At 34.6% G+C, this 27,507-nt stretch overlaps 2 protein-coding genes across 4 annotated transcripts in view; both read left to right on the top strand.

Moving 5' to 3' along the window:
- The window catches only part of CFH (complement factor H), a 363,204-nt gene that overhangs the window by 161,051 nt on the left and 174,646 nt on the right, over nt 1–27,507 (top strand). The gene's annotated exons all lie outside the window — the stretch shown is intronic.
- LOC112610814 (ubiquitin-conjugating enzyme E2 variant 1-like) lies at nt 12,087–12,530 on the top strand. 2 transcript variants are annotated; one of them, XM_025364471.1, is made up of 2 exons: nt 12,087–12,256; nt 12,383–12,530. In XM_025364471.1, the coding sequence occupies exons 1-2, from the start codon at nt 12,087–12,089 to the stop codon at nt 12,528–12,530; spliced, it is 318 nt and encodes a 105-aa protein (XP_025220256.1). The 2 variants fall into 2 exon arrangements, with proteins under 2 accessions (XP_025220256.1, XP_025220180.1); XM_025364395.1 differs by having other exon boundaries at nt 12,087–12,530.

Here is a 27,507-nt window from a genome sequence, read left to right as displayed (position 1 = left end):
TCTTTCTTTCTTTCTTTCTTTCTTTCTTTCTTTCTTTCTTTCTTTCTTTCTTCCTTTCTTTCTTCCTTCCTTTCTTTCCTTTCTATTGCAAGTTTGTTGGGCTCAAATGTTTCTTAATAATGTTACTATTTTACTTTTCAAGTTAGACCCTGTACTTTAGTCAGGTTATTTAGCTACTTTATGGTGGTCATATCATTAACAAGTCTTAGCTTCATCTTCAGATTGGGATATCAACATTGCATTATCAATGTACAGTCAATTATCAGTGAATCACAGCACTTTTCAATTTAATAAACTCTAAATTCCTCAAACCATGTTGTGAAAATAAGCAGAAAAATTTAAATATACTTGAGTGAATACAGCAGATACATATTGGAGTGTGTCCTGCATGAGTGCAAACTGGCTGTGATTTCCTTTAAAATAATCACTTAAAGAAAACATTTGTCAAATAAATCACAGGATACCATCATGGCATGGAAGAAAATATATAGATAGTTGAAGAGTTAAAGAAATTATAGCATAAAAAGCATGCAAAAAGATACAGTTATAGCATTATAATGATTATCCTGAGATATTTGAAAACATTTATGGAGGGGAGCAAGTTAGCTTTTGATGAGGACTGTCACAGTCAGTGAAGGAGGTAACAGTATTATCTAACATCGAATCAGAGGTCAAGTGACTTTCTGAAAATGTGACCTTTACAGATATTGCCACATGTTGAGGGCTGGGGTGGTGGTGGTGGTAAAAGAGTTGATCTCTTCTGAGCCCTCCATATTTTAAGTGGTATGATTCAAAATTACACATACAAATCTTGTTTTAATTATACTCTATTTTGAAAACTGCAGTTATCTTTTGAGTTGATCTTTTAATTTTTGACTTGAGCTCACAAGCAGCTCCTTGGAAAATATGTTTAACTACACAATTGAGTGAACTTCACTTATAAGCACTGTTAAGAAAATATGTTAGAAAGAGGTTAATGAGGTTAAAGAGTCACCACTTTCTATCTCCAGGCTGCGATGTAGACGACGGCTGTGTCACCTGTGTAAGTTAATTCACCTCTCAAAATTTATACTCATGCTGGATTTTGTTTGCTTTCTTTGTTATAATTTATTATAAATAATACTTTATTTTCAGTTTTTATTCTTTTCTTTTATAGCTATATAATGAAAAATTTCCGTCTAAGCACTATTTGAGTATCTTCTCATCAATTTTTATTTAATATGTTCTTATTTTCATTCAATTCAAAATATTTAATGTTTCGTCTTCTGATTTTCTCCTTATCCATGAGTTATTTATAAATGAAGCTGAGTTCTGGGAAGCAACGTAGGAACTGACAGTAATTTCTATCATCAGTTCACAGAGACAGTAACTTCCACTCTTTCAAGTTAAGTTCTACATAATTTGAGGAATCATCATTTTGGCCTTCAAGATAAATAAATCTGTTACTGTCTCTCATCTTCTTTGAACTCCACGTGTCCATTTACTTTGAAGTACACAGAATGGCATTTCGAAATCTTGGAACCAAAGACTATAACAGTTATTTTGGCAGATTTTCTAAGATCATCACAAGATCTCAGATACTCCAATTGGCTAAATGAGTTTTGGCATTGCCTAGCAGATCTAAAATAGGCAAGATTAAAAACTCCTAAGAAATAATACTCATTGTCTATTGAGTTCTGACATGCTGAAGAATTCCAAATCCATTAGACAAACAGATTTCCAATAATTTCTTAGAATTATAACTGTCTTAAATAGAGCCTTGTTTTAAAAAATGACGAAGAGTCTTGTTATAATATCTTTGGCAACTCAGAACTTATTTTCCTTGACTTAAGTATTTGAATGCTTATGATTATCTAGGTTTTCAGTTACAAATGACTCATTATTTTTTATATTTTCATATTATTTAAATGCTTAAAAAATGTTATTGAACATATGCTTGTCTTTTTCTTACTCTCTTCCATTTAGAAACATGCTCCAAATCAAGTATAGACATTGAGAATGGGTTTATTTCTGAATCTCAGTATACATATGCCTTAAATAAACAAGCGAAATATCAGTGCAAACTAGGATACATAACAGCAGATGGTGAAACATCAGGATCAATTACATGTCGGAAAAATGGATGGTCAGCTCAACCCACGTGCATTAGTAAGTAATTTATTACATTTGTATTGGTTATCCAGATGATACACAAAAGTTTACTAACTTTAGTCTTTTTGTGGGAGCTTATATAATTTCATTTGAAAAGATAAGAAAAAAAAACTTTGAGGAACAAAGCAGACATCAATTTTCTTTCCTTTTCACATTAATTACTCAAATATTAGTCTGCTTTTCCATTCAGGATTTTCCCCCTCTAACGCATTCTATGTTAAACAAGTTAGGAAGCTTTACGTGTATTCTGGTTTAACCTGATTTTGCTTTAGCTGAGACCCTTATGACTGTTCTATATACCTGTTTTATGTGATTAGCCTTTTATATCAAAGTCTTTGTCCTAGATATAAAAGCAATGTTTTAATGAAGATACAGATGCATAGTGAATAATATCAAAATAATTTAAACTCCATAATTTGTAGATTTGGCACTGTAGGATATGTCCAATTCTGAATATCTTCCCCCTTACAAATTTTTTGCAAATATATAGGTAGTAGAGAGACAAAATATTCCTAGATGGTACCAATTTATCCTCTATTGCACAATTTCCCTACCACACTATGTAGATATTTAAGAAGATTTTCTAGGAAGAGTTGGCTCAGTTTGTGTTATTTTTTGCAAAGCAATTCAGTAATATATGTATATCTGTATATAATATTATATATGTGTATACACACACACACACTCACACACACACACTCACAGAGACAGAGAGAGACAGTCTTGTTCTGTCATCGTCCAGGCTGGAGTGCAGGGGTGTGATCTTGGCCACTGCAAATTCCGCCTTCTCTGTTCAAGCAATTCTCCTGCCTCAGCCTCCCAAATAGCTGGGATTACAGGCACCCGCCATCTCATGCCCACCTAATTTTTGTATTTTTAGTAGAGACGGGATTTCATCATGTTAGCCCGGCTGGTCTTGAACTCCTGACCTCCAGCGATCTCCCCACTTATCAGTAATATTTGTGAAGTAATGTTTAATATGCTCATATTAAGTGAACTTAATATTTAGGATATTAATGCATACTGTTTTCATTTCTTTTTTTAATGTCTATGCTTAATATGAGGTCTAGTTTACAAAAATGTTATCATAAAAAACTCATACTAAATTTTTATTAATTTTCTTTTAAGGTTTTCTTATTATGAAAGAGAAAATGTCTTGTATAACAAAGGAATTCATCTTTTCAATCATTTTTTTTTCCTCTTTACATACGTCTCAAGTACAAAGTAGCCTGGACTCTTAATTTACAAAATGCTGTTATGATTTTCTTTAAAAAAATAATGTACACCTGTAGTGGCCTATTTTATTACTAGCATAGTCATAAGTGCTTTTGTATAAATGAACTAAGAAAAATGCTCTTAAAGTAGATTTAGGGGCTTCCACAATGAAAAACATACTGTGTAGAAACATATACTTTAGTTTTTGGCAACTATTTTCGAATAATAAATTCTCACCAGTCTTATTTTTGTACAGTACTTATTTTTTCTTCTTAGAATGGGAAATAGGTTGTTTATTAGATGACATTAGAAATAATATTCTAAATTTTTTGTGCACTAGAATCTTGTGATATGCCAGTATTTAAGAATGCCAGAGCTAGAAGTAGCATCACATGGTTTAAGCTGAATGACATATTGGACTATGAATGCCATAATGGTTATGAAAGCAATACTGGAAGCACCACTGGCTCCATAGTGTGTGGTGACAATGGTTGGTCTGATTTACCCATATGTTATGGTAAGTACTGGTTTTTCAGAAATTCATTTTTCAAAATGAAAATAAATCTGTGTTCCAATTTAAAAAATTTGAATTATGTAGAGAAATTCTTAAGGAATGTTGACTAAAATCAAGGTATCTCCTGATTTGACATAAACTGGGAAAAGAAGGAGGGTTTTGAGAATATCTCTAAAATAATGCTTTAAATTAATATTTCCTATGGACCACCTACCTTCCACATTTGTGATTATAGTATAATTGCTTTTGTTACCCGAAATAAAGGCTTTCAAATTATTTAGAACCTAGCACTCATTACCAAAATTATAGCTTGTTACAACTTCCTCAACTAATTTGTTTTTTAATGTCTACTTTACATCTTCTATCTTTTGTGTTAAGTTCTGTACTTTCTGAGCGTAGTTCTTTATTTTCTAACTTTGACAAGTTCGGAGAATTATTACATGAATCTCATTTATGTTTCCTAATCAGCCATCTATTTTTCAGGGTTAGAAGAAGGATCGACTCTGTGGGAAAAACAAGTATATATAGGGTGTTCCAAGGCAAAGATAAATATGTGCAAAGCTGTAAAACAAAACAATATATTTCAAGGTGATAGAGCAGAGTCTAGCCTGCTGAGGCTAGATGGGAGGCAAGGAAACAATTGTGCAGATCAGCTCAGGGCATCCTATCATTTGGATTCATTTTATGACTGATGAAAGCCCATAAAAGAGATTTAAGAAAAGGAACGGTATAATTTGATTTCAGTTTTGTTGGATTGTTTTCCAGGATGCTGTACTTTTTGTAGGCAAGAGGCGACACAATGAGTCCAGGTAGGGTGAGAAAGTGTGGGGATTGAGAGAGAGTGATGATAGAGGAGGTGCAGAGTGGAAGGCTGATTTGGAAAATGTTTTGGTGGTGGAGAGTACAAGTGATGTTACCAAATGTTGGGTGTGATAAAGAGTGAGATCAAGGGACTCACATGTTTGTTTTTAATTGTTTTCTCACAAGTGTGTAGGTAAACGGGCATACCATTTTGGAAAATTGTACTGACTGGAGAGAAAGCATTTTGAGAGAGCTGTTGCAACTTTTGACTTGGACACATTATGGTTCAGTTGCCAATGGAAAATCAAAACTGGATATGTGAACTGTGGAGTTGGATAAGCATCTAGTGAGGAGATATGCGTTTCGGTGTATCATCATATAAATGATGACACTAAATTGGATAAGAATACAGAATGATAAGAGCAAAGAGCTCAAGACGCAGCCCTGAAACATTACAACATTTAAATATAAGGCAGAAGAGGGGAGATAGTAAATAAAATGGAAAAAAAAAAGGGAGTACCCAGAAAAACTGAAGAAAAAATCTAGAATGTTGCCATAGACATAACAGTAAGGAAATTATTAATGAAAAGGGAGTGTAACAGATTGCTTAAAAAGTCATCCTGTCTGAATTCTGATTCCACTACTTGCTAAGCCTGTATCTTTGGCGAACACAGCAAGTCTATTTGAAGCTTTGTTGACTCTTATTGGTAAAATGTCACAATATTTACAAACCGTTCTAATATTTCAAAGGATTGTTTTGGTTAGCAGACTAAAATATTTATAAACATTTATTGCCATAGTGCCTTATATGATAAAGTCGAAGAAGCTGTAATTTAATTACATTATTATCTTTATTGAAGTGATAAATATTTCTAACCTAATTATTACGTTCAGTTCAGAAATTTTGATGGATTTGGCAAGGTAGAGGCCAATGACAAGTGTAACAAAAATGGTTTTTAATAGAGTAGAAGAGACAGACCCTACATACAATCTGCCAATAAAAATAATGAGCAAGACATTTAATACAGACTGTGGACATAACTGTTTCAAGATTCTGGCTGTGCATCAAATAGGAAATTCAGAATATTGCTTGAGGAAAGTTTTGTACTGAAGGGAAAATAAAAAAAAAAGATGGAAGACACCAGAGCAGATATAGCAAAGAGGGAAGCTGTAAATACTGAACACATGACTTACACAGTTGCCCTGAGAAAATGCGAGGGGAAGGGTTTCAGAGCTACTGTGGAGGTATTGTGCTTTGGTGGCAACAGAACTGCTTACAACTTTGTGACCGGTGGCAACAGGACTGCTTACAACTTTGTGACAGGTGGCAACAGAATTGCTTACAACTTTGTGACAGGAGATGGGAAGGAAAATGAGCAGTAAGGTTGGAAAATGGTAGAAGCTGATGGATTCTGTTTTGAAGTATGAGACATGGTCATCTGAGATTGAATAGTGTGTGGGCAAAGGAGGAGGAAGAGTACTAGGTAGTATAGAAAAGTTTTCAAACAGTCACAGCTGAGAAAGAGAATGAGTAAATTGTAGATGAAAGGCAGTGTCAAAGGTCCAGTTAAATTTGATTCATTCCAGATGTTGTAAACACCTATCATAGGACAGGAGAAAATGGTGAAAACACAAGCACATGTCTAACCTATCCAGAGATTTTATTCATATTTCAACTGTCCAGGGAGGTCTCTTCTTTGGGGAATGGTTTCCACAGAATTGTTATTACAGAGCACTTAAGCTAAACAAGATTTACAATATTCAAGGAGTATATACCTCAGAGTGAAAAACTCATACTAATATTTCACATATCCAGTACTAGGACTTAGGGTTTTGAGTTTTAGATGAAGAAAAATATTTCTAATTCAGGGAGTGTCCATTCACATTCTTCTCTAAATCACGTTTCCTAAGTTATTACCTCCATATAAATACAGCAACTGAATAATTCCCAATAATCAAGATCTTAACTTTTCTTTTTAAGGCAATGCTATTCACAATATGATTACAGAGAGAATTTATATAAAATTAGCACAAAATATGTAAAGAAACACACATAGAAATAAGAGTTGCTATGTAGAAGATTTTTAGGAGAGAAATCCCAGTGATTCTCATTCAAGTGTCAGTTTCTCAAATAATCTTCAAAACTTAATATTAAAACACATACAAAAGCAAATTTCTGTAGTTATTATTTTGTGACATCTCTTTTAAGAATAGTTTTAAATGTAATTTTGTAATTATGTATTAATACTTGAAATTATGATGTGATGAACTTTCTTTTTAGTATGATTCTAATTTATGAATTCTAGATTTTACTTTCCTAAGTTAGCAAGAAAGAAGGATTCCAAATAAGAAAAATAATTGTTTGAATAATATTTGGTGATGTTGCTAATTTTTAAAAATTATAAACATGTAAGGGATAATTTTATACTTTTCTTATTTGAATCAGGATAATTATCAAATTTATTAAACATTGATATAAATGGTAGAGATACTAAAATTGTTGTATGTTAAAGTAAATATTCAGGGCACCTAGAATTTGCCTTTCCATATGATTCTGAAAATATATCTTAATTTGTTTTCTTTATTTGTAATATATTAATTATGTGATTTTTACATTTTTTCTAACATAAAATATATTAGAAATGTTATTTTAGGTTTTGCTTCCTTGATTACATTAACAAAATACCAATTTTAATTAATTTCTTAGGACATACTAATAATTTCACTAATAAATTTTTGATGATAATTTACCTTCTTGTGATGTATATGTTTATCACCAAGAATTAGAAACATGACGAGACCAGGAATTATTTGAAGGTTGTTTAGTTGCAGTTAAATAAAGGTGTCTTTGACTTTGGAATAACAGATATTATATCATCATTATTCTCAGGATTCTCTCTAGTTGTATTATAAATGTAACTTCTTAAGGTGTTTCCATGGTGTTTTATGGTGTGCTCATTTCTTTTTTAAAATTTTGATTTCTATGTTTTATATGTTTAGAGGGTCTAAATTCAGTTTCGTTGCATGGATATATCGCACAGCAGTGAAGTCTGTACTTTTAGTGTATTCGTCACCCAAATAATGAACATAGTGGCCATTAAGTAATTTCTTATTCCTCACCCTCCTGCTATCCTGCCACCTTTCTGAGTCTCTAATGTCTATTACTCAGAACCCTCTTTCCATATGTACACATTATTTAGCTCCCACTTATAAGTAACAATATGCAGGATTTTACTTTCTGAATCTGAATTATTTCACCCAAAATAATGGCCTTCAGTTTTATGCATGTTGCTTCTGAAGGCATGATTTTACTCTTTTTTTTTTTTTTTTTTTTTTTAGCTGAGTAGTATTTATGGCATATATACACCACATATTCTTTATCCAATCATCTGTTGATGGACAATTAGTTTGATTCCACAATTTTGCTATTGTGAGTCGTGAGGCTATAAACATATGAGTCCGGGTATCATTTTGATATAATAATTGATTTCCCTTGGGTAGATACACAGTAGTAGAATTGATGGACGAAATGGTAGTTCTGTTATTAGTTATTTGAGACGTGGCCATTCTGTTTTTCATAGACGTTGTACTAATTTACATTCCTACAAAAAGCATATAAGCATTCTTCTTTCTCCTCACTGTCACCATCATTTATTGCTTTTTGATTGTTTGACAGTAGCCATTCTGTCTAATGTAAGATAATATCTCATTTTTTAAAATTCACATTTATCTGATGATTAGTGATATTGAGATACTTTTGTGTTTCTTGGCTATTTTTATGTCTCATTTTGCAAAATGTCTCTTCATGTACTGTGCCCACTTCTTCATGCGGTTACTTACTTTTTTCTTGTTGAGTTGTTTCGGTTCTTTGTAGATTCCGGATATTAGTCCATTTTCAGATTCATAGTTTGCAAACATTTGCTCCCATCTGAGGTTGTCAGTTTACTCTGCTTATTATTTCTTTTGCTGTGCAGAAGGTTTTTAGTTTAATTCAGATCCATTTGTCTGTATTTGTTTTTATTGCATTTCCTTTAGAAGTCTTAGTTGTACATTCTTTGCCAAGGCCAATGTGCAGAAGGGTTTGCCCTAGGTTTCTTCCATGATTTTTAGAGTTTCAAGTTGTACATTAAATTCTTTAATCCATTTGGAATTAATTTTTGTATCTGGTAAGAGATAGGAGTTCGGTTTCATTCTAATGCATGTGGCTATCCAAGTTTCTTATTACCATTTATTGAATAGGGCGTTTTTTTCCCCAGTGTATATTTTTGACTACTTTGTTGAAGGTCAGTGGTTGTAGGTATGTGACTTTATATCTGGATTCTCTATTCTGTTCCATTTTTCTATGTGTCTATTTTCATACCAGTACCGTGTTGCTTTGGTTACTGTAGGCTGGTAGTTTAATTTGAAGTCAGGTAACGTGATGCCCTTGTTTAGAATTTCTTTAGCTACTTGGGATCTTTTGGGTTTCATGTGAATTTTAGAATAGTTTTTTCTAATTAAGTGAAAAGAGATGTTGGTACTTTCATAGGAATTGGGTTGGATGTTTAGGTGGTGTTGAGCACTATTGCCATTTTAATAACATTGATTCTTCCATTCCTTGATCATGGGATGTTTTCCTCTTTGTTTCTCTCCTCTGAAATGTCTTTAATCAGTATTTGTAGCTTTCCCTGTAGAGATCTTTCATTCCCATGGTTAATTGTATTCTTAGGTATTTAATTTGTTTCATGGCTATTGGAAATGAGATGATTGAGTTCTGATTTAGTTCTCAGGTTGGCCACTACTGGTGTGTAGAAATGCTACCAATTTTTGTATATCAATTTTATATTTTGAAATTTTACTAAATCCATTTATATAATTTAGGAATTTTTTAGAGGGGTCTTTAGAATTTTCTAGGTATAAGATCATATCATCAGCAAACAGAGTTAATTTGACTTCCTCATTTCCCATATGGATACCTTTTATTCCTTTCGCTTGCCTGATTGCTCTTACTAGGACTTCCATCAATATGTTGAGTCACACAGAGAAACTGGGCATTGTTATCCTGTTCTAGTTCTTACAAGACAACACTTTCAACTTTCCCATTTAGTATAATGTTGGCTGTAGGTTTGTGATAGATGGCTTTTATTTTGAGGTGTATTCCTTCCATGACTAGTGTTTTGACTATTTTCATTATGAAATAATACTGAATTTTATCACTTTTTTTTGTACCTATTGAAACAATTATCTAAATTTAAAAATACTCTATGTGCTGAAATACATTTATTGATTTACGTTATGTTGAACCAACTTTGCATCTGTGGAATAAAACCCACTTCTTTGTGATGTTTTATCATTTTGATATGCTGTTGGATTCGATCTGCTAGTATTTTTTTTAGGATTTTGCATTTATTCTCAACAGGGATATTGACCACTAGTTTATTTGTTTTGTTGTCCATGACCGGCTTCATAGAAAGAGTTAGAGAAGATTTTCTCCACTTTGATATTTTTGAAACTGTTTCAGTGGATTGGTACTGATTCTTCTTCATATGTCTGGTAGAAGTTGGCCATTAATCCTTCCGGTACTGGGCATTTTTTTTTTTTTAACTGGGAGAGATTTTGTGATTTATTAAATCTCACTGCTTGTTATTGGTGTTATTGATCTGTTCAGGATTTCTAATCCTTCCTTATTCACTCTTTAGAGGTTGTATATTTCTAATGAATTTATTCATTTTCTCCAGATTTTCTGATTTTTTTTTTCCTGTGGCATCAATTGTAATGTTTCTATTTTTATTTCTACTTGTGTTTATTAGAACATTTCTTCTTCCACTCCCAGTTACTCTTGCTAGTGACTCTATTAACTAGTGGTCTATTAATTCTGTTTAATTCTGTTTATAAGGTTTCTTTGTTTATTTTTTTCTCCCAGCAATCTGTCTAGTAGAGTCACTGGGTGTGTGGAGGTTGCTTGCCCTCATTATATTGCTGTTTATCTTTCTACTTAGCTCTAGTAGTATTTCCTTTATGAATCTGGGTGCTGAGGTTTTGAGTGCATATATATTTGGAATTGTTATATCTTCTTGATTCTTTTATCATTATGCAATGAACTTCAAACTGTCCTTTTTTCTGTTGTTGGTTTAAAGTCTTTTTTATATATAAATATAACTATACTAAATGCTTTTTATTTCTGCTTGTATGAAATACCTGTTTCCATACCTTTACCATGAGTTTGTATAAGATTCTCTCAGTTAGGTGGGTTTCTTGTAAGCAGCATGTGGTTGGTTTCTGTTTTCTAAATTTGGTCCACAAATCTATATCTTTTAAGTGGAACATTTAATCTATTCATGTTAAAAGTTAATATTGACATGAGAGATTTTATTCTTGTCATTATGTTAGTTGTTACCTAGCTGGTTGGTATTATCAACTGTGTAATTATTTAATAAGACCTGTGAGTTTTGTACTTTTGCATGTCTTTATGATGGTGAGTAATGACTGTGTATTTCCATGTTCAGAACTCCCTGGATCATTTCTTTGGGGTGAATTCCTAAAGTGAATTTCTAGTGGTGATGAACTCTCTTAGTGTTAGCTTGTCTTGGAAAGATTTTATGTATTCTTCATTTATGAAGCTTAGTTTACCAAAGTACAAAATATATGTCTAAAAAGTTTGTTTTTCAAGAAATATGAGAGAATTTTTGTTTTAGAACTCTGAAAATAGGACACCAATCTCTTCTGACTTGAAAAGTTTCTGCTGAGAAGTCCACTGTTAGTCTTATGAGATTGCCTTTTTTTTTTTTCTTCTTTTTTTGAGATGGAGTCTCGGTCTGTCACCCAGGCTGGAGCGCAAGGGCCCAATCTCTGCTCACTGCAAGCTCTGCCACCTCCCGGGTTCTCACTGTTCTCCTGCCTCAGCCTCCCAAGTAGCTGGGACCACAGGCGCCCGCCACCACGCCCAGCTAATTTTTTTTTTTTGTATTTTTAGTAGAGACGGGGTTTCTCTGTGTTAGCCAGGATGAGCTCGGTCTCCTGACCTCCTGATCAGCCCACCTCGGCCTCCCAAAGTACTGGGATTACAGGCGTGAGCCACTGCGCCCAGCCATGAGATTGCCTTTATAGTTGATTAGATGCTTTTCTCTTGCTGATTTTGTAACTTTTTCCGGTTCACATTTACTTTAGCTAGCCTGATTACTATATGTTTGTAGAAGTTCATCTTGCAATGCATCTTCCTGGCGTTATCTGAGCTTCTTGTATACAGATGTCTTTATCTCCAGCAAGAGGAGATAAATTTTCCTCAGATAGGTTTTCCAAACTTTTAACTTTATCTTCTCCCTCAGGAATACCTATAACTCTTAAGTTTTCTCATTTTCCAGAATGCCGTTTTTCTCAAAAGCTTTGCTCATTCAAAAACTTATTTGTTAAGCAACAGCGACACAAGATGGCAGCCACCACGGGCTCGGGAGTAAAAGTCCCTCGCAATTTCCGACTGTTGGAAGAACTCAAAGAAGGCCAAAAAGGAGTAGGAGGTGGCACAGTTAGCTGGGGTCTAGAAGATGAGGAAGATATGACACTTACAAGATGGACAGGGATGATAATTGGGCCTCCAAGAACAATTTATGAAAACCGAATATACAGCCTTAAAATAGAATGTGGACCTAAATACCCAAAAGCACCCCCCTTTGTAAGATTTGTAACAAAAATTAATATGAATGGAGTAAATAGTTCTAATGGAGTGGTGGACCCAAGAGCCGTATCAGTGCTAGCAAAATGGCAGAATTCATATAGCATCAAAGTTGTCCTGCGAGAGCTTTGGGGCCTACTGATGTCTAAAGAAAGTATGAAACTCCCTCAGCCACCCAAAGGACAGTGTTACAGCAATTAATCAAAAAGAAAAACTACAGGCCCTTCCCCTTTCCCCCCATTCAATTTAACCAGTCTTCATTTTCCACAGTAGTAAATTTTCTAGATAAGTCTTGTAGACCTCAAAGTACTGGAAAGAAAGCTCCCATTCAAAGGAAATTTATCTTAAGATACTATAAATGATACTAATTTTTTTGTCCATTTGAAATATATAAGTTGTGCTAAAGCAAATCATCCTGTCAAGTGTAACCACTGTCCACATAGTTGAACTTCTGGGATCAAGAAAGTCTATTTAAATTGACTCGCATCATAACCAGTGGGGCACATCTAACTTAACTGTGAAAAGACACATCACACAATCACCTTGCTGCTGATTACCCGGTCTGGGGTCTCTGCCTTCTCCCCTTACCCTCCTGCCTCCCAACCTCCCTGCAACAACAACCCTCTAGCCTGGGGGGCTTGTTAGAGTAGATGTGAAGGTTTCAGGTCGCAACCTGTGGGACTACTGCTAGGTGTGTGGGGTGCTTCACCTGCAGGCCTGGTTTCCTTAAGTCTTAAATGATGCCCCTTACAAGCCGTCATCCTATCCCCACGCTCCTCCACTCCCACCCTTGGCCAAAGCATAGATTGTAACCCCTCCACTCCCATCTGAGATTGGCCTTTGGTGAGAAATTCAGGGCTTTCCCCATATCTTCTCTCCCCCACCTTTATCGAAGGGTGCTGCTTTTTCTCCCTCCTCCTCAAGTTCCTTTTTGCACCATCACCACTTAACACCTTCCATGACACTTCCTTGCTTTGGTCAGAAGTCATCAGGTAAGGTTGGAAAGTGTCTCTGACCTCCCTTGTTTAGTTTTGGAACCGTACTCACTCACTGTCCACCAGCCAGGGAAATGAATATTGGGTCCTCAACCCTGCCACCCTCTGCTGTCATCAACTGATGCATTGCTTTTAGTTCAGGTTTTGATAAGGTGAAAAGAATAGTCACCAGGGTTACTCAGACCTGCCAGCTCTTGGAGTCCTTGGTGGTTGAACTTGGAGAAAGACCACATGAAGACACTTATAAGCACACATGATTCCTCTGAATTATTTTACTTTCCTGTAATTGTTTTGCTTTTAAAAATTGAAGAAGTTTTAAAGAGGGCTTTCATTTGGTCATCCTTGCAATCCATTGGGGTCTAGTTTGGAATCTGACAACTGGAACAAAAAGAACCTTGAATCTGGTGCATGCCTTGGTTTTGGTGCTGCTGCTGCTTCCCAAGAGCCTCAGCAGGGATTAAGAAGGAACCCGGTGTGCACAGCAGATCCCCGAAATTGGTGGACTTGACCTCCTGGCAAATTGCTGCGTCTTTTCACTTGCTCTTCAGGACCACTGAATACTGAAAGGTGAATGCATACCGAAATAACAGCAATTCATTGTGTACTAAAGTTTTTTTTTTCTTGTTAATTTAGTATTTGTGTAAAACCACCTTTTGAAGCAGCAACTATCAAGTCTGAAAAGCAATTGATGTTTCCATTAATCTTTTTCTGGGGGGAAAACCTTAGTTCTAAGGTTTTAACATCCTGTAAGTGAAGTTTAACATAACAGTATTCCATAAGCAGCCTTTTTATTAAAATCAGACCATTGCCTGATTTTAATATAATAAAAAAAGATCTGATTTAAAATCAGACCATTGCCTGATTTTAATATAATTTTTAAAAAGTGTGAGTTAAAAAAAAATATTTGTTCTTTATCTTTGTCTGACAGGGTTAATTTGAAAGACCTATCTTCAAGCTCTGAGAGCAAGTTATTCTGCTTGATATAATCTGTAACTAAGTATTTCAACCTTATTTTGTAATTCTTCAATGAATTTTTCATTTTCATAAGTTCTATTTGCTTTTAAAAATATTTTAGTACATTTTTCATTCATATTTGGAGTGTTTTTATTTGAATTTGCTTGTGTTGCTTTTCAACTTTCTCTTGGACTCTATTGAGTTACTTTAAAATAAATATTTTAAATTCTTTGTCTGGTATTTCAAATATTTTATTTTGGTTAGGACTCATTGCTGAAGAGTTAGTATGATCGTTTGGGAGTGTTGTAATACTCTGTTTTATCATACTTCCAGGAATGTTTCAGTCATTTCTTCTTATCCAGATGAACTATCTCTTCCTATTAATTTTGAGTGTAGTTTTCCATAGACAGGATTATTTTCCCTTGGAGGATGTACTATGATGTATGTTGTACAGGGTTATTTGGTTTAGGTTTTGGGTTCTTTCAGGGCTAAAGACTGTGTTCGTCGTTTGGTTAGAGATAACTTTTACATGATGGCTTTCTTAATTACTGGTTATAGTCGTTATGTACTGAGTGTATGACAAGACTTACTGCTTCCTGAAGGGTTGGTATGGAGGACTTCACAGAAAACTAACCTTGTTCTCCAGCATCATACCCTAGTGTCAGCAGAATTTGCATTGGGGTGTGCAGTTCAACATCCAGGACAGTAAGTGGCATGGACAGGTAAGAGCCAGCTGCAGCAGAATTAGATGAGTATATGCTTGTCCTTTTTTATGGGAGAAACACTCTGTTGCCCCAAACAATGGACTGATCTGTGAAATGTACAGTGGTCTGAGGAGGTGGGGTCAAACTGGGTGGATCTGAACCACTAAGCTCACCCTTAGATGCTACAAGGATAAGCACAAGCACCAGCCCTGACAGGGGTGTCAGGGAAAGACCCTGGTGAGATGCTCCTAGGTGTCTGCAGTGTGGGAGGTAGTTGCCCCTACTGCACAGCCTGGGCAGGCAAGAACGTGATCCACTTACCTGTCACACCCCAGTCCGAGTGCCCAGTACACTCAGGTTAGACAGGCACCACTTTCTTTCTCCAGGCTGCAATGTAGATGATAGCTATGAACGGCGTTTGCCCTGCAGTTCCCTGTCAAAATATCTTCTATGTGGAACGGCCTCGCTCAGCCCAAAACACACAGCTTTTCAGTTCTCCTGCTCCCTCCTACAGGAACACTGCTGTTCTGTGTAAAGAGGAGGAGGGGCCTTGTCTTTCTTGCAGGCCTGGCTCCATTGGGCACATCACCACTGGAGATGCAGCCAACCCTAACATCCCTAGAATGTCTGTCCTCTAGTGTGTCTGCACCAGTCTCCTTTGCAAGTGACCACAGCTGTGTCCACAGAATTGGGTGCAGGGGAGATGTGCCCCTCTCTACATCTGTGCTCAAGCACTGGGGTCACCTGGCTCCTGGGATGGATCTATACGCTTCCCTTGCAGAGCCAAGCACAGTGCCTGTGTGTCTGCTGGAAGTGGTGTAGTCACTTTCATCCCACAAGAAGCTGGTTACTCTTGCACACAGGAAAGTGAATGCTACAGTCTTCTTTGTCACAAGGGCCGTCCCTTTGTTGCACTGCACTCTCCCTTCCTTCCCATTAGGAATACTACTCCCTGATGGTTAAAGTACTGGGAATGCTGTAGCTCCCATGTGTCCAGCCAGCTATGGGTAACTGCCACATCCAAGCAGGTGCCAGGGAATGTCTGTACAGCTCTGGTGTTATGAGGATAGAGGGCTGAGGTTCCTGGGTAAGAAACAGTCCCCATGTCAGTGCACTGCAGGCATGAAACCTACCACTGTAACTCAGGTCTGAGGGAAATCAAATGACCCTGTTCAAGCTAGTAGTTGGGGTAATGCCCTCAGGAAGTATCCAAATCTCCACTCACACCGGTGTCTGGGTTCACAAGGGCAGAGGAGCTCTCTGACAGCTTGGATCCACATGGTGAGCTGCAGGGAGCCCAAAAGACTCCTACCTACGCTGTCTATGAAGTCCCACAGGATCCTAGTCAACCTTTGCAGACTCTTGCTTCTGTCTTTTTCTGTGCTTTGGCTTCTCTCCATGATTTCTCTACCACGTTCCTGCACCCTCTCTTTGACATTTTTCAAGTTATGATCATTTTCCTGTAACTTTGGTTGTTCTTTCTGAGGAGAACTGATGTCCAAACTCCTTCGTCACTCATCTTGTTTTTAAAAAGCCCCAATTCTGGGCTATGTATCCAATTTTAAAATTGTAGTATTAGTGTTTTTTAATATGAGAGAGTAATTTCATGTTTTGAATAAAAGAAATAATATTAAATTTCATAAATATCAGTGATTAAAACTAGATTCCTTGTAAACAAGTTGAATTTACAGATCAATTTTTAGAACACATACATTTCAATACCGTAACATTTCTTGTAAAGTTCAATTTCAATTTCAACAGCATATAAAACACAGTATGTAGCATTCTTTACAGGGAAAATGTTTATCTGATGCGCCTCTGTATGTGTGACCCAATATAAACCTCATTTTGTTGTGGCACATGTAAAATTTACTTTGGCAATGATTAATCATATATTCTCATGAAATTATTTTACCTTTTTTCAGAAAGAGAATGTGAACTTCCTAAAATAGATGTACACTTAGTTCCTGATCCAAAGAAAGATGACTATAAAGTTGGAGAGGTGTTGAAATTCTCCTGCAAACTAGGATTTACAAGAGTTGGACCTAATTCAGTTCAGTGCTACTACTTTGGATTGTCCCCTGACCTCCCAATATGTAAAGGTGAATGTTTATCTTACAATTGCTGAAATAAGAATTAAAACTTTAATACCAATTTTTTTTTCTTAATTTTGTTTGGGCTTCCATCATCTGTAATCTAATGAATTAAGTCAACTTAACCATTATTTACATAGTATTTCTACTATAGAGCAAGTACAGTCGTGTGGTCCACCTCCTGAGCTCCTCAATGGGAATGTTAAGGTAAAAACAAAAGAAGGATATGGACACAGTGAAGTGGTGGAATATTATTGCAATCCTAAGTTTCTAATGAAGGGACCTAATAAAATTCAATGTGTTGATGGAGCGTGGACAACTTTGCCAGTGTGTATCGGTAATGTATAAAATATTAATATTTAAACTTGTCAAAACTTTTGTATTTTGGATCAAAAGCACATAAATCATGTTTTCACAATAAACTTTTTTGTAAAATTTACATAGAGGAGGAGAGTACCTGTGGAGATATACCTGAACTTGAACACGGCTATTCCGAGATTTCTTCCCCTCCTTATTACTATGGAGATTCGGTGGAGTTCAGTTGCTCAGAATCATTTACAATGATTGGGCACAGATCAATTACGTGTATTCATGGAGTATGGACCCAACTTCCTCAGTGTGTGGGTGAGAATACACCTCTTAAATCAACATTTAATAAAGTTTAATATTTTTATTGTAAAAACAATATTAGCAACTGAATTTTTGAAATTTACAGATATGGCTCAAAATGTCCAGTCTTCAATATAATGAAACCAATCTTTCTCATATTGTTTATAATTCAACGTGTGTCTAGAGAGAAAAAATATAGTTAGCAATATAATTTTATGACTCTTTCTGCCTCTGATATCAGTATTGTTTATATTTAAAAGCGTGAAGCAACGTTTTACTTATAAAATTGTCATGTGAGGCCAGGTTGGTTGCTCACGCCTATACTCCCAACACTTTGGGAGGCCAAGGCAAGAAGAATGCTTGAGGCCAAGAGCTAGAGAGTAGTGTGGGCAATATAGCAAAAGCCCATCTCTATAAAAAAAATTTGTGTAATTAGTTAGGTGTGGTAGTGCATGCCTGTAATCCAGCTACTCAGGAGGCTGAGGAGGGATGATTGCTTAAGGCCAGGAGTTCGAGATTACAGTGAGCTTTATTGTGCATTCCAGCCTGGGCAACAGAGTAAGACTCTTTCTTTAAAAAATTAAAATATTAAAAATTTGTCATATGATTAAATATGAGTACTATTACTGAGAAATTATAACTTTTATATAAAATAAAAATATCATTGTTATGTGGTACTCCTTTTTGGCACTGCAAAACAAAGAAACAAAGTTAACAAAATACTTACTACTCTCCCATAGGATTCTTTTCTCTCTTAAAGCTTCCAAAAGCAGTAATTTTTCAGTTTATTCCATATCAGCCAAAATAAGTTAATGTGCTGGAGGGTTGGTGGGCCACAGGCCCTCTATGTCAGTGATATAGCTAAGTGACATGAGGTAGTCAGGGAGTGAGTCAGGACGTAAATCTCACTGGTGGACTTCACACTGTAAGTCTCATGTCCTGATCAGCAAGAAGCCAAGGTGATTCACTTACAGTGTGATTTGAGATGTACAAGTCTTTAAAATCATCTTGACTCTTTGATGACTAACTGGATGGATCTTGGGGACCCTCATTCCCTTTCCTCTAAAACTGAGTTATTTCCTAAAGTTTTCCTGGGTCCTGCATGGTAAGAGTCCTAAATGTCCAATCCCACTTGTTCATCCAATGAAATATTCAATGATATTTTGTATTTACCGAAGTACAAAATGTCTTATGATAGATATTCTCTCTTGACATTTCAGCAACCGAATACAGGGCCTATATTTTTACATAATAGCATTTTGAGGCAATGTGATCAGGAATAACTTGGTTGGTGAAATTTATAATGATAAATCATAATTTTACTATGCTGATACTATTTTAGCTATGTTTATGTAACGGTTTGATTCATATAATTTGAATTTTCATAAAAATATATTTATTTTATAGCAACAGATCAACTTAAGAAGTGCAACTCATCAAATTTAATTGTAATTGAGGGAAATTTAACAAACAAGAAGGAATTCAATCATAATTCTAACATAAGGTACAGATGTAGAGGAAAAAAAGAACACATACACGCAGTCTGCATAAATGGAAAGTGGGATCCAGAAGTGACCTGCTCAAGTAAGCTCTTATTTTGTTTTCAGAAATGTATTCTATTTCTCAGTTGGAAGAATAATACATACATTTTTGTCTTTTAAAACTTTAGCTATTTATTATTACAAATGCTCCTGAACCACGAAGGTAATTTAGAAACTAACGGAAACACTGTTTCTTAATACTCACTGTGCCATGTCAATTACTTACCTTTACTATTAAAAGGGGGGGAAAAAAACACATAAACTCATTGGTTTTTTTAAATTAACATTCAGGCATTCCATGTCGTCATTACTGTTGGAGGACCAGTACTTCCCATTCCTTTTCTTGTCAACAAATGTTCCGGTGCCTATACCTCTGTCTATTCCAATAACCACTATGTATCTGTTTGTGTGTATGTGTGTATGTATCTGTATCTATTTCTATCTATTCATTTATTTAATCTGTCTATTCATCTACGTAACCATCTATTCATCTATCTGTCCATCTATCTAGTCATCTGTTTATCTATTAATTTATTGTTTATCTATTTTGAAAAGTTAGTTATATTGACACCTACTGTTTCACTTGAATAGTGTAGGGTTTATTCCAGTCTTCCCACATTCGATACATGTATTTTGTTCTCCAGTTGCGTTCGTTGCCTCACTAGCCTCAATATTTTTACTAATGTCTGTCAGTCTAGGATATACAGAAAGCATTGACAACCGATACAAAAACTAATCTACTGTCAACATTTCAATATGTTTAGGGTCCTTAAAGAAGCAAATAATGTATACATGCAGTGAAGTGTACATGTTCTACAGTTTTTTCTTGAAGTTTTATATTTTATATTTTCTTGAAGTTTTAAAAATATTTATATCTATATTTTACCTAACTTCTACTTAGGTTTATTGAAATGATCATATGGTTATTGTCCTTTCTGTTAATGTGATGCAGCACGTTTACTAATTTGCCTGTGTTAAACCACCTTTACATTCCTTGGATTAAACCCATTTGTTCATAGCAAATGCTCTTTTTAATGTGCTGTGGGATTTGTTTCGCTAATATAATGTTGAAGTTTTTTTGTACCTGTGTTCATCAGGGGGGTTTGCCTGTGGTTTTCTTTTGAGTTGTGTCCTTGCCTGGTTTTGGTTTCAGAGTAATGCTGGGCCACTATGATGAGTTAGAAAAATGATCTCCTCTTCCAAGTTTGGAGTCGCTTTAGAAAATAGTTACTAGCTCTTTTTAAAATGTTTGGTAGAATTCAGCAATGAAGCCATCAGGTCTTGGATTTTCTTTGATGGGAGACATTTTATTACTGATGTAATCTCTCTTTAGGATTAGTCTGTTAAGATTTTTCCATTTCCTCTGAGTTAATCTTAGTAGGCTGTGTGTGTCTTGGAATTTATCCATTTCTTCTAAGTTATTCAATTTGTTGGTATATAATTGCTAGTAATGGTCTCTCATTATTATTTATATTTTTGTGGTATCAGTTGTAATGTCTCCTTTTTCATCTCTGATGGTGTTTCTTTAAACCGTATCTCTCTGTTTTCAGTTATTCTTGTTGAAGCTTTGTCAATTTTGATTATCTTATAAAAACAATTCTTTCATTGATATTTTGTACTGCTTTTGGAGCTCATTTTTCTTTCTTTTGCTTTATGATTTCTATCCTTCTACTAATTTTGAGATTGATTAATTTGTTCATGTTTTTCTGCTTCTTTGAGGTGTACTACTAGATTGTTTATTTGAGTTTTTTCCACTTTCTTGATATAGGCATTTATTCCTATAAATGTCCATCTTAGAAGTACTTTTGCTGCATCCCATAAGTTTTGCCATGTTTCGTTTCCATCTTCCTTTTTCTCAAGATATTTTTAAATTTCTTTAAATTTTTCGACCACATTATTGCTTCAGAGTGTATTGTTTAATTTTCACCTAATTTTTACTTTTCCCTAATTCCTCCTTTTTCGATTTCTCCTTTCATACCATTGTTGTCAGAAAAGATACTTGATATGATTTCAGTCTTCTTGAATTTGATAAGACTTGTTTTATGATCTAACATATGACATGTTCTGGAGAATGTTCTGTGTGCATTTGAGAAGAAAATATTATATGTTGTTTTTAAGTAGTATGTTCTTTATATGTCTGTCCAATCTATTTGGTATAAATTATTGTTCAAGTTTAATGTTTCCTTATTGATATTCTGTCTGGATGCTCTCTCTAAATGTTGAAAGTAAAACATTGATATCCCCTACTATTACTGTGTTGCAGTCCACATCTCCATTCAGATTCCTAAATGTTTCCTTTATATATTTAGTTGCTCTGATATTGAGTGTATACATATCTTTGCAATAGTTGTATTATCTTGACAAATTGACCCTGATATCATTATATAGTAACCTCCTTTGTCCCTTTGTACAGTTTTTCCCTTAAGTCTATTTTGTCTGAAATAAATATAACTACCCCTGCCCTCTTTTAGTTTTTATTTTTACAATTTTTTTTCCATTCTTTCACTGCAATCTATGAATGTACCTTACAGTGAAGTAAGTCAATTGTAAGCAATTTATAATTGAGTATTAATATTTAATTTATTCATTCTAGGCTTTTTGATTGTAGAATAGATTCCATTTCCATATAAAGTAATTTTGATAGGTAAGGATTTATAGTGGCAATTTGTTAATTGTATTCTGGTTGGTTTTTAAACCATTTGTTTCTTTCTCTCTTGCTTGCTTTATATATACTTTGGTGTCTTTCTGTAGTCATATGCTTAGGATTTCTTCTTTAATCTTTGTATATCTATTAGAGGCTTTGCTTTATTATCCTTAGGCTTGGATAACATATCTTACAAAAGTCTATTTTAAGTTGATAGAAACTGAATTTTGATTACCTATCAAATCTCTAAATTTTACTCTGCCCCTCTCATGTTTTCTGTCTTTGATGATACACTTTACATCTTTCTATAATTCATATCTCTTAACAAAGTTTGTAGCTTCAGTTGTTCTTAGTAGCTTTGCCTTTTAACCTTTATTTGCCTAGCTATATTTACCCATCACCATTGAAGTATTAGAGTGTTTGGATTTCATATTGTACTTACTTTTACTAGTAAGTTTCATACTTTAAGACCTTTTTGTTACTAATTAGCATCCTCTCCTTTCACCTTCAAGAACTCCCTTTAGCATTTCTTGTAAGGCAGAAAAGTGTCCTTATGCTTTCTCAGCCTTTTTTAATCTCAGAAAGCCTTTATCACTCCTTTGTTTCTAAGACAGAATAGTGGAATCTAGAATTATCGGTTGGCAGCTATTTTCTTTCAGAACTTTGAGTATATCAATCCACTTCCTTATGTCCTGCAAGGTTTCTGTTGAGTAATCCACTGACAATCTTGTGGAAATTCCATTTTATATAACCATTCACTTTTTATTTGCCTTTTCTGCACTGCTCCAATTTGGCGTTGCACCTGGAGTTTTTACATACCATTTTAAGACCACCTATTTGCTTTATGATCTAGGGAGACTGGTATATTTCCAGTATCTTCTGCTGTGAGAATTAAGAGTTTTTGGATAGAGTCCTTTTGGAGGTAAGTAAAAGTTGCAGCACTTGATGGAGACATAAACCTTTTTGGGGATAACCATGGAACTGCATTTTAAACACACTTTCTCTCCACTGCTCTTGGGCAAAGAAGCTCCTGAAAGTGCTTACACACCCATATAAAACTGCCATTTTTGTGTGTGTGGTCTAGATAGACTCCGGATATATTTTGTGCCCTCTACTCCCAGAACCAAGAGTTTTACGATGTAGTCCCTGAATGAAAGTTATAAAAGTTAGGACACTCAAATTTGTGTGGACAAACTAGTTGAAAGAGTGATCAGTGTCCCTGGATTTGTCACTGGGGTGAGCCACTAGAACCGGCTAGAGAAGTGCCCGATGCGAGTTCGTTAGAATCCAGACTGCAAATTTTTTAGAATTTAGACCTCCAAGTAGCCACAGGAAGAATATTCATAAAACTCTTTCTTCAGAGGAACAGGGGTCTGTGTTTTTTCAGCCCATTCTCTGAACTGCTATTAGGGAATGAAGTTTCTGGAAGCTCTTCAGCACCTGTATCAAACCACATTTTCTCCTGTGATCTAGAGAGACTCTCATGTGTCTAATCTCCTCTGCTTCCAAAATTAGTGAATTAAGAGCCAAAGCACAGGAAATCTTAAACTTTGGATGTTTTATGTGAGATCCAAAGACTCCTCTCCACAACGAGAAATTGGGTTTTTGAGATTCCTTTTCTAATTGGATGGTGCAGTGCACAAGACTGGGGTCCATGCTCCAGTGTGTGGCAACTTTTCTTACTTGTTCAATGTGAATGTTTTCTTCCTTGCCTGGTGAGTAGGAGTCCCTTTGTTGGTCTCCGACTTTCTTTCAGAAGGAGTTCATTCATGAATAGATGTTTGTTTAGGACATTCTTGGGTGGAAGAAGAGTCAGGAGCTTCCACTCCTGCCATGTTGCTGACATCACCCCATGCCTAGCTCTTTATTTTACTCCCAGGAAACTAGAATATTACAGGTATCGTTAAGTGCTCCTACACAAGCAAGAGAGAAACCAGTACTTCAAGATGCTCCCCAAAACACTAGCATGATAAACACATAGTTCACGCTTACTTTTCCTCTCTGAGGGAGAAGCAGCCAAAATATATTGGTTTCTGTTTACTTTAGGGGGTTGCAAGAGGCTTTGCACTGGTTTCTAAATTTCTCACAAAGGGAATTGTTTCCAATATCATCATTGAATCAGTGTGCTTGCCAGGGCAACAGCGAGTTGTGGCTTCCTATACTGCCATCTTGCTGATGTCACTGCCCTCTTTCACCCTCAATATTAATCATTTTTTAAAAGTCTTGATCATTGTTTTACTTTTTTCCCAATTTTATTAATATTTTCAAAAACCAATTATAATACCTTTAAATTTTCTCCATTTGCTCTCTATTTTTTTAGATTTCTTATATTTTACTAATTTTAGCTTTGCAGCTTTCTCCCTTCTCTATTTTTCTTTGTCTGTTTTCTCTTCTTCACTGACTTTATTGTTTTCTTCCTTCTGATGACTTCAATTTTAATTTCACTTCTCTCAGTCTTAAGGTGGAAAACGAAAACATGGTCATAAACTATGACAATTTGAAAACATAAAACTTTAAAGCACCAACATTTTGAGCACTGCTTTAGCTGTGTCCCAAAATGTTACGTGTGTGTGTGTGTGTGTGTGTGTGTGTGTGTGTGTTTATGCTCTGTGTGTGGGGAGACAGAGAGAGATTTATTTTTATTTTATTTGAAATATTTTCTCACTTGCCTTGTGGTTTGTTTGTTGATGATCTTTTATATAGATGTCTATTGCTTAATTTCCAAATATTTGATTTTTTCTAGATAACTTATTTTTGCAGGTTTGTAATTTAATTCTGTTGTCAAAGAATACTGGGAAATTTGCAATGTTTTGAAACACTCAGTGTTTTAATTGCATAGCATGTAATCTACCTTGCTGATGGTATTATTTACAAATAAAAATGTGCATACACACTAAATGTAGAATTAGGCTATACTGGATCAGAATGTTCTTTAAATATATTTGGCTGTGTCACAAATTTGTTAAATAAACAATCTCTTTCTCAATTACTTACCATCAGAAAATACTTTTAAGATGAGTAATAATGATTACAGTACATATTGAAATCAATGGGATACAGCTTTAACAGAGATGTATTTGACATCACAACGTGCATTAGAAGAAAAAAAAATAAAAGTAACAAGTACTACAATCAAGAAGGTAGACAGGAACGTACACCTAACAGAAACAGAAGGAAATTATCATTCAAGCATAAATAGTTGCTCATTTGTCTTAAGAAAAATAAATTGACAAGAAGGCTAAAAACATGTTAAAATATTGAAAAATAGAAATAAGTCAAAATACTTTTAATAAAATATGAAATACTTTAATTATCGTAGGCAAAAAAAGAGAACTTGAAGTTATCAATAAATAACCTTTAATAAAGTTTTATTCACCCAAACGTCTCCCTGAATTGATAACAAAATGTCAGACACTTGAAATCATTGCCATGGTTTCCTAGAGTATGCTTGCATAAAGCGTTAGGTGAGGTAGAGCATACACTGTGATAGGAGGAAGCAAATCAAGGGATTATAGAGGGCTGAATGCTCCTAGATGCTTCTAAACTCCCCCATCAGTGTCAAAAAGGACATGCATCATTTTCATAGGATGAAAAAATAAGATATTTCTGATGTATCGCAATTTAACAAGAGCTCAGCTGTGAGTTTACAAAGGTGTCTTTATATGTGATTATATAACTTTATATGTGATTATATATATTAGTATATATATAAACTATATATAACAGGCTGTGCAATGCATTAAACTGGGTGCATACCATCCATTTAAATATACCTAAACAGTATAGGTTAGTTAGTAAATAAAAGCTCTAGGGGAGTTTCAAGCTTTAAATAGCACACGATAAATTACTAGTGAATATATTTAATGCTTATATTGGTCAAGTGTCAGTACCAAATTGATTATTAACTAAATGTAATTCTACTTCTGGCTAGTTAGATTCTATTGACAGAAAATTTTGTGAGGGTTTTAATCCAATTCTAATGAATTTGATCATAGATATCAATTTTTATTATTGCATGTAATTAAGAGTGTGTAATACCGTTAAACATTCTAAAGGTTCAAAGTAATTAAAATCGATAATACATAAATTACGCAAAATTTATTATACAAATAATATATGAAAAAACTACAAGAAAATCTGAGAATACAAGCCAAAAATTTTATCGTTTAATGTAACTGTTACACAGTTGAAAGGTATAGCATATGTATACATAGAACATCACAATTAAGATGTGATAATTTATGAAACATAGTTATTGAATATCCAATTATTCTATTTTCATCATAGAAATTACGATTTTTAATCAAAAAGCCTAATTTTAATATTTAAATATTTAAATTTTTATTTTAATATTAATCATATTTTTAATATTTTCAATAATTTTTAGTGGCACAAATACAGTTATGCCCACCTCCACGTCAGATTCCTAATTCTTGGACTATGACAACCACATTGAATTATCGAGATGGAGAAAAAGTATCTGTTCTTTGCCAAGAAAATTATCTGATTCAGGAAGGAGAAGAAATGACGCGCAAAGATGGAAGATGGCAGTCAATACCACGCTGTGTTGGTCAGTAATGTATAACTTGTTTTACTTAATTCTTTCAAATGAGGTTAATACTCTCTTGTGCTTTGTGTAACCAAGAGAGAAGTTCTTTCTCTGTGTCTACTCCTTTACCCTGACACAATAAATTAGGATGTAGGCTCATTAATCAATAACCACTCTTTCAGTTTTTTGGATGAAATATAGCCCAAATCTTTGGAATATTATGTCAATGTCATATAACTTTTCAATTCATCATATTTTAATTATCATGATGAATAGGACATGACTGAAGAGGATTATTGACCAAGAGGATGGTAACATAGATATGGTAGAGGAATATATCTTTGTAAGTTTCTAATATGTTTTGGTTTTTAAATAATTTTATTTGTTCAAAGTATACTCACTTTAAAATCCAAAATAGTATTTAGTTTTATATTTCAATCTAAATATTTTGTTTGTTCTTGACCCTTTGCTTTTTGTACTTCATTTAGAAAAGATTCCATGTACACAGCCACCTCACGTAGAACATGGAAGCATTATTTCATCCAGGTCTTCACAAGAAAATTATGCACATGGGACTAAATTGAGTTATACTTGTGAAGATGGTTTCAGGCTATCTGAAGAAAATGAAATAACATGCTACATGGGAAAATGGAGTTCTCCACCCCATTGTGAAGGTTAGGACAATACAAATACTCAATTTCTGTTTATGGTAGAATTCACTAAAAACAATCTCTTCTTATCAAAGTGAGGGGACAGAATAATTCAGATTGCTGCATATATAAAATTATTTATATATTATACCATTACAATACTTTTTGCATGATTGAATCTATTTTACTCCTGTTAATTTTATTTTGTTCATAATAGAATCATTTTTTATTCTGGCATTTAAAAAATAATATCTAGTGAAATTAAACATATCCATATTAGTTCGTTCTCATGATGATATAAAGAACTGCCTGATACTGGGTAATTTATAAAGGAAAAAGGTATAATTGGCTCACAGTTCTGCATGGCTTGGGGGGTCTTAGAAAACTTACAATCCTTGTGAAAGGAGAAGCAAACACATGATGACAGGAAGGATAATTG

The sequence above is a fragment of the Theropithecus gelada genome, chromosome 1, assembly GCF_003255815.1.
Source record: "Theropithecus gelada isolate Dixy chromosome 1, Tgel_1.0, whole genome shotgun sequence".
Taxonomy (NCBI): Eukaryota; Metazoa; Chordata; class Mammalia; order Primates; family Cercopithecidae; genus Theropithecus; species Theropithecus gelada.
This window is presented reverse-complemented; position numbering and strand designations above follow the sequence as displayed.